Source organism: Glycine max, chromosome 17 (genome assembly GCF_000004515.6).
Source record: "Glycine max cultivar Williams 82 chromosome 17, Glycine_max_v4.0, whole genome shotgun sequence".
Classification (NCBI taxonomy): Eukaryota; Viridiplantae; Streptophyta; class Magnoliopsida; order Fabales; family Fabaceae; genus Glycine; species Glycine max.
Window position 1 is genome coordinate 12396603 of NC_038253.2, and position 8369 is coordinate 12404971.

Consider the following 8369-nt stretch of genomic DNA (forward strand, 5'->3'; position numbering starts at 1 on the left):
TGTTTTTTAATATCCAAATAATATATCTTACAATACCCTGATGCAAACGTCATTCACATGGAAGCATTCTAGTCATCTACACTATAAGGTAATGTGAACGTTAGACTTGAATTGAAATAGAGCGATGAGAAGATCACAGATGGGAAACATTAATGCACTTGAACTCTAAGGTGGTGGACCATGCCTCTCTTACACTTTTCCCATTTCCTTTTAGCATGGGTAGGCACTAGTGTGCGTGGATATAATGTCATAATTTCAAATTAGATTGAATTGGTTTTACCATCAACTTGGTTTAAATTTTAAAATTGTAAATTGGAGGATATTAATTCGGATATTGGATCTAAATATATAAAATTTGACTTGATCGAAACAATCCAAAATTATACTAATTTTTAAAAATTATGTTGTATAATTGTTTGATTCAAGAAATGGAGATTCAATTTAGGAAGAGATCTTGATTTAGAGACAAACCGTGATGGTTGAACTTGACGGCGTCAAGAGATTCCTATAGGACGCGTGTCGCCATGTGAGCCTTCTCAGGATGAGGTTGAATGACTGGTTTTCGTAATCTGAGTTATGTGAGTATCTCCATTTGCATCATACCAAGATTTCACTTCTAGAACAACAATTTATAATTTTGACTTCTTTTTTTATTATTTGTTGTTTCTTATTCTTTATTTATTTATAGACTCAATTACCCAAATCAATCTAACTCTAACATAACCAAGTTGATTACTGATAAAAAAAAAAATATATAACCAAGTTGATTCGGTTTGAACTTTGGTTTCTTTTTTGTTTTTTTCTTTGGAAAAAATAATCTAACCCAAACTCCCAATCAAATTAATACAGAATTAATTTAAATCTAAATATCTGGTCACTACTTTTGACGTTTGCCTACATGAAGTTAATAGTGCATCACAATTACCACTAGATGTATAAAATGAATATTAAGATCTCACGTGTACGGTAATGAAATAAAGCCTTTTTGTCTTTGTGACCATGCATAAATTTAAAAATTATACTATATGAGTAAACCTCTTGATTTGACTTTAATTAGTATTATGACATTTAACCCTTTCTTCTTCAAAAAATGAGCTTCCTCTTACCACTAAGGCACGATATCCATCCTATTTTATTTTAGTTTAGTACTTTATTGCTCGTTGAATGTAATTTCAACCCAACCCACTTATCGTTGTTCTAGACGAGCTCAATCCCACTATGCATTCGCTCCACCATAATGCAGCAACTTTGAAAGCTGTGTCACCACTATAAAAAAAATATTTATTAAATCTACAAAAAAAAGTTAAGATTTCTATTGTTGATATACTTTTTATCTTCAAAATATTAAACTATTCTATAGGAATTTTGAATTTACTTAAAAATGAAATACATAATGCTGATATTTGATGTATTGATAATATAAATTAATTATTTATACAAATAATAAATAATAAGAATTTGTTTGTTTCAGTATTTTGATTTTTTTAAATACAATAAAATCTAAACTACACTTATTTTCTAAATCTAAGAAAAATGAAAATGAAAAATATTTTCAAAAATTAAAAACAGAAAATAAAAATAAAAAAAAACATTTCCTCAAACCAGGTGCCCCTAAACTTTCACTTAAACTTGGTTATGGTTCTATGTTTTCAAATAAGTAAATTTAATCCCTCTTTTAACTTTGTGACAGGCAAAAACTGTCACCAAATATTATGTTTAAATGCGAGGAGAATAATTGAATTTACTTATTTTTAAAAACTAGAAGACTAAATTTATCAATTTAAAAATGTAAAAACTAAAATTAAGTTTGACTTGAAAATTCATGACCAAAAATCAGTTAAAAAAATCATGACCAAAACACACATTTTTTCCTCTGTATTTTTGCTGAGACATTTTTCCCAATGTAATCCCTTAGAAACAATCTTATAGAGACACTACAGTCGGGTAAAAAAAAAAATCTCTGTGAGAACCCAGCAACCTAATTTTTGAGATACGATGTATTAAAATTGGATTTTTTTTTTCTTTTTTGAATTTGGCAAAAATTGAAGTTGGGCCTGGCGATGTTGAAGGCCCAGGTTGAAGGATTGATGTGTTAACTAGCGGAGGTTGCAGAGAGAGAGAGAGAGAGAGAGAATGGAGAAGAAGATGACTTTGGTTCAGACTATTGCCACTGCTGGCGTCTTCTCTGCGATTTCATTCTGGTAATTCAATTCATTCTCACTCACTCCTAATTCACTTATCATAATTATTATCGTCACTTGCCTAATTGATTTTCTCTGCTTAGGTATGGGTTCATGTTTGGTAGAGAGTCATCGCGCAAAGAACTCTCTCAGCTGATCGAAGATCTCCGTCACGGCGGCGAAAACACTCCACCTCCCTCCCATTCTTGATTGAGCTATCTCTTTCTTTCAAATCGTTACAGTGTATGTCTCTTCCAAATTTCCCCCTAACATTTTTGTAACTAGCGTTGATTCTCAACTCTTTAGCTTGTTCTAAGTGCACCAAACAACACAGTATTGCAGCTTCCTTATATTATTACCGTTATGAATTATCTCTATTAGAGAGAATCAGGTAAAAGCTCCCTTGCCTTAGTCATAGTTTGATACGGTTGTTTGCTTAATGCTTCAACTACTTTGCTTGCTAATGTTGGTTTTCAATTTTCATGGAATCACTTAGTGAATGTTTGGTTTGAAGTTAAAATTTCTGCGACGCTCATTCCAAACTTCCAACGTAATCCAAATGATAAAAAAAAAAAGGAAAATAAAAGCAAATGTTTTGATCCTTTTGCAAAAGTTCTTTTGTCTCAAACGTATTTTTTCACCTGATTTCCAAACATGCACTAATGTGGCTGTATAAGAGAGAAATAGATGCCAATTTTATTATGCAAAGACTTCCTATGATTGGTTATAAGATGTATTATTATATGTCTAAAATTTAAAATTTGAATTGGTTATAAGATGTATTATTATATGTCTAAAAGGAGGGATCATCTTACACCAAGAGTAGCTCTTACCTTGTGTTTGGATTAGGAAATTTAAAATTTTAGGAAATTTGAAATGTCTAAAATTTGAATTGCTTTGATTTTAATTTCTTTCATTTTTCAAATGCTTTGTTTGGATACATCAATTCAAATTTCTTCAATTTTAAATTTTTATTTGGATAGGGTAATTCAATTTCCTTCATATGTAAAATTTTAATTTTATTTTTTAAATAAATGAAATTTTAATATTAAACTTTATAGAAAACAAACACAATCTAATTTTGAAATATTAATTAAAAAATATTTTTCAATTTTTAATAATTTAAAAATATAAAATATTGACAATTTTAACGAGGGTTGTTTTGCATGACCACAACTAGTGATGTTTTTAAACCGACATCAACCAAGGCTCCATCCAATCATTTTAAATTCCTTGAAAAAATGAATTCCCCTATTGAATTGGTCCATCCAAACACACTATTAAAGTTATTTCCCATCCCCACCATTTATTTTTTTAAATCCGATGGTTGTAATAAGTCATTAATCTTATCAGTTAGATTTCAAGGAAAAAAAAATGTTATTTCCTGTAAGTTAATCCCTCCCTGTGTTCAAATAATATTGGCTATTGGGAGATTTTTCTTTTTGACATTTCCTTAGTTTGTACAGCTGTTACAGCATAAAAGAAACAAATGACATTAGTGAGTTTATTTAGCTGTGTTTATGGAGATTAACCAATCAAAGTAGAAGTGGCAAATGTTGAATAGAGACCAATATCTGTATTATTGGGTTTATAACGTCAGCAGATAAACTGTTTTTTCTCCATTGTAGTTGGAGTTATACATTACATGAAATAAAATAATATCTTCTCGATCATCTCAGGTGTTGGCATGACATATGCCAGTGTTCTGTATCATGATCCTATGTCATTTCTCCTTTTTTTCTGTAGCTTCCCTTTTTCTATAAAAAAATATCTTATGATGCTTTTAACTATATACCAAGATGCCTGAACTTGCAAAAATATGCAATTACACAAGAGCAGCCTCTTGTGTGTGCTTTTCCTGTGTTGCTTTGATGTGCCCAACATAAAGATCACTCCCATGGGAATCAGCTGCCGGAAGTCTCTCTCTCCGACCACCCTCAGACATGCTTCTTACGAAATCCACTAGGTGCCGCCAGTTGTCAGCTTCAAACAACCTCTTGTTCATTCTTAGATATGTGAATGCAGCCAATCCACTGCCGGATTCTGACTTACTTGTTGATAAAACTTGAGCATATGCATCTGCATCATATCTCTCCAATGCATTTTCCCCCGCAAGCTCTGCTCTAGCTGTTGTTGTTGCCATCTTCACCTGGTGAACTAACCCTTCAGGTGAGCAGTTTGCAAAGTCTGGCTGCTCTCTGTCCTTCATTTCCATGCAGGTGAAATTGAAGACAACTCCATGTTTTGCGAGCATCCTTGCTATAGGCAGATATCCATCGTTATTTCGTGTGTTGTAGTAGCCAGCGGTTAGTTCAGCTGCGTGAGATCTTGCTCTGTAATGCCAGTGGATTCCTGCAACTTTCCCTGATAGTTTCACCCCAGTTGTTTCAAATATTCCTTTGGCAGATACAAGGATCCTCTCACCGTGTTCCAGCAATTTACCGGAGTACCATTCCAGAAAGAACTGTCCATATTCAGTGTTCCATGTTCCTTCCCTTTTGAAAAATCCAGTATCCTCAGGAAATTGATTGTACTGGCCTGAGTCATGGGGTCCACCTCCTCCCCATTCTTTCTTTCCAATGTCTTCGGCTGCTGCTGCCAAGGATGCTTTCATATACTGCATGACAAACAAGTCATTTTAGTCCATAGATATTTTGAAATTTTCTCTCTCTTTTGTGTGATATCCTTGTGATATGTCAATAGGGACCAATGGCTTTGAAACATTACCAATACAATCATTCTTTAGGATTAATGTACAAAAAAGGTTTAAATTAATGTTTTTTTAATACCTTGTCATAACATTGGAATTCTCCAATTCCGGGAAACCTCCAAGTTCCATTGGTTTCTGGATAAGATGGATATCTGAGCTCTCCACAAGGACCCATTCCCAATTGTATTTCCTGCAAAAGTATTGATCTTATAAGTTCAAATTTCATTCAAGGCAGAGGGACAGAGCAAAAGATGTGGAAATGGAAACGTATTAAGCATCAAGTTCCAATTTCCCATTGTAACCTCTATCAACCGAAACCTTGATTTATATAAAAAGCTGATAACCAAAGCCATCTGATAGGCCCCAAATGTTTTTAAGTTTGTACTATTGCTATGCTTAGACTCTATTAGGATAAGTACTTGTAAGATAAAAAGAAAAAAATAAGAAAGAGTAAACACATTCACAAGTTTCTCCCATAAAGTTAAAGTTAGCTTATATACAAGTTAAAGTCAGCTTTTTGGAGAAATTTAACACATTTAACTTATTCAAAAAGCTGATTTTAATTTATGCACAATTTAATTTTAGTTTAGAAGACAAGTTTATCTCATTTTTTTTTAAATTTCTTTTTTCTTTTATAAATATGTATGAAGAAGTTTATCCAGAACCTAATTACGTAACGTTCACTGCAAGCTCAAAATTACAAGGGAATTTCTTGTACGTTTGTTTGTTGCCTGAGTCCAAAATTGTAGCATGCGCATGGAACACGCATTTTAGGGAATGGACCATATTATCGGTGGTGGATTTTCGTGACAGACAAAAATACCTCAGAATAGGATGTATAAGGGTGAAAGGAGAAAGGAAATATTTCTAACAAAAACTAATAAATTAGTATTTGTCGATAAAAAAAACCCCTTAAGAATATAAACAACTTTATTTATTGCAGTTTCTGTATCCTATATCAGCAGTTAACAGTCTGTAGCATTAGTTGCCGAATTACTTACCACGATAACACTGCCCAAGTAATCTCTGAATTTGTCACGAAAGCTTCTCATGTAGTCAGAGTACACTTGGAGAGGAGTTCTTCCATTTAGAACAGGAACCGAATCACAGCCCAAGGAGATGTACTCAGGATTCCTCCTCCCTGATCTGTCTGTGTAAACCAGCTCAGGGTTCTTGCTGATTTCTTCCAACACCCATGGTGGTAGAGGAATGCTGAAACAAAAAATAAAAAGTACAATACTAAGATAAAACAAAATGTTTTTTACTTGGTCAAGGTCGTAACAATGTCAATTAGCTCATATCATCCAACATTTACAGAATATAACAGTAATCCTTTTATTTAAAGGGAAATGTTAGTGATACTTTCTCCAACATTCTTTTTATGATCGACTGAAATTTATTGAAAATCATCAATTTTGGTGGGTTACACTTCTCATTCAATGATGACTCTTTCCTGTGATTCAAAAGTGGGATCTACAACAAAAATTAATGATTTTCAATAAATTTTAACTAGTCATAACAAGTATTTTTCTCATACCTGCAATTGTCTCCAACATTTCCCCCACACTGATGGAAAGACATAACAACTTGAAGCTTCAAGCCATGCATTTGCAGCATCTGCACAAGTTCAGCATAGGGTTCCCAGTTGTACTTCAAAGGCCCTTCTTTCTCCACCAAACCCCACCAAGCATCCACCATTACACCTTCAACCCCTGCACTCTTCAGGGCCATCAAACTCGCATTCATCGCTCTGGGCTTGTTCAAGCTTCCTCCCATTGTTACTGTGTCTAATGGCAACATCACATACACAGGTACTCTCTTTGAATCATTGTGGCTATGTGCGACCGACGGAGCCAGCACCTTCTCCCATTTCTCACGAGTGTGATGAGCTTCTTGCATGGAATTTTTTGCCCGGAGCCGGAACAATGATGATGATGGCTTGAATTTTGAAAAACTAACTATTGCAGGGGCATTGTCAGAAGTTTTGAGGACTTTGGTTTCCTTCTGATTAATAAAAGAAGTTGAAGAACGAAGTGTTAGAGCCATGTTTTTGAAGATGGAGGAAGGATATGTGGGAATTGGTTCAAGATGGTATGCTTGTATTTATAAGAAACAACTTGTTGGGTTGAGGAGTTGAAGTTGACTACATTGGTGGGTTCGTTATTGAAAAGTGGAAAAAGTGCAAAAAATCAAAACTAGTCTGTTCTGTTTGAACCTTGCTTACGTGTTTCCACCTATTCCATGCTTATCTATCTCAAAACGTATGAGCCTCAGTTTTTAACGGTTATTTAAGGTATGAGTCTCTCTGTCTGTTCAAGTGAAAATTTCGAGCCATCCCCTAAACAATAAATAACATGTCTTGAGGCTATCCAATCCTATTGACATTTTGAATTAGTTGTCATTTAATTCAATTGAAATTGTTCAACCCACTAGTTTGTTTGATTTTTATCAATGGGAATTGAAAACAATCTTAAAATTTACAATAACTCACAAGTGCCATCACCGTATAAAAAAGAAATCGAAATTGTTCTGCTTGGAGGACACGTGTCCCAATATGTAGCTTTGTGCATAGATCAATATTGCTTAGACGTTACTGATAATACAAATATATATATATATATATATATTGCTTAGACGTTTTGCTAAACTTGTTGCACTGATTGAGGTGGAACAGTTTGCCTTAATGAATGTTTGTTTCCTAGTGCTTTAATCTGAAATGAAATGAATACTAAAATAAAATCAGGTGAAATTGTAAAAAAAAAAGTAATAAAAATTTACATTTTTTATCTAAATTATTGAAATAAATTCTTGGATAGCAGCTGCAAACAGCTTTCAGCTGTGAAGCCAAAATTGAATGTGCCAAAATGGAAAGTTTAATAATTTCTTTTCTTTTCCTGTGATATAAACATATTGGTTGGCGTGATAATTGATGAGTGGCTTTGTATTTTCGCCATAAGCAAACCCCACCAAATGAAACTAGTTTGTCACTGGTTTCTTTCTTCTGCCTTTTCCTACATACTGGGTTTTCGTGGACGAAAATGTCTCATAATTTCAATATTTTCTTGGTTCTGGTTCACCTGGCTCAGGATAAGAAATGTTGAATGTTCATTTAGTTGGGAAAACCTGTGGTTCAGAGCAAGTCTTTGGTTTCACTAGTCTTGGACCGTTCTTTCGGCGTGCTTTTGATAACTACTCAATGTTTCATACCATTTCAGATTTAACATATGCATTTTATTGATGCGATTTAATAGAATTTTAATGTTGACCAATAATATATAGCCATTGAATGTGGATGAGAAGTGTTTTTTTGTCATCTGGCAGCAATTTTCCTAATACCTACCACAGTCTTGCAATTATTTGGTTTGATAACGTCCAAATTATGACGCCATGCAGGAAGAATTAAAATGCTGATGAGATTTTCCTTTTGCTAATATGCTGAGCTTTTAAGGATTAATAGCTTTTTTTAGCTTGTTTGGATT

General features: G+C 33.5%; 1 protein-coding gene and 1 long non-coding RNA gene across 2 annotated transcripts; one reads left to right on the forward strand and one right to left on the reverse strand.

The window, feature by feature from the left end:
• Nucleotides 1-1897: 1897 nt before the first annotated feature.
• On the forward strand, nucleotides 1898-2693 carry LOC106796769 (uncharacterized). Its single transcript, XR_001385816.3, has 2 exons — nucleotides 1898-2201; nucleotides 2285-2693. It is a non-coding gene; the product is annotated as an uncharacterized lncRNA (long non-coding RNA).
• Nucleotides 2694-3736: 1043 nt separating this feature from the next.
• BMY2 (beta-amylase) lies at nucleotides 3737-6963 on the reverse strand. The gene is made up of 4 exons (NM_001249421.2): nucleotides 6428-6963; nucleotides 5892-6102; nucleotides 4970-5080; nucleotides 3737-4797 (listed from the first exon to the last, which is right to left on the reverse strand). The coding sequence occupies exons 1-4, from the start codon at nucleotides 6934-6936 to the stop codon at nucleotides 4006-4008; spliced, it is 1623 nt and encodes a 540-aa protein (NP_001236350.1). The 5' UTR covers nucleotides 6937-6963; the 3' UTR covers nucleotides 3737-4005.
• Nucleotides 6964-8369: the final 1406 nt, after the last annotated feature.

Coding starts and splice junctions, on each gene's coding strand:
- BMY2 (NM_001249421.2), bottom strand. CDS start 6,936: ATGGCTCTAACACTTCGTTCTTCAACTTCTTTTATTAATCAGAAGGAA. Junction 6,103..6,427: donor AATGTTGGAGACAATTGCAG/GTATGAGAAAAA, acceptor TTTTTGTTTCAG/CATTCCTCTACCACCATGGG. Junction 4,798..4,969: donor AATTCCAATGTTATGACAAG/GTATTAAAAAAA, acceptor TTTGTCATGCAG/TATATGAAAGCATCCTTGGC.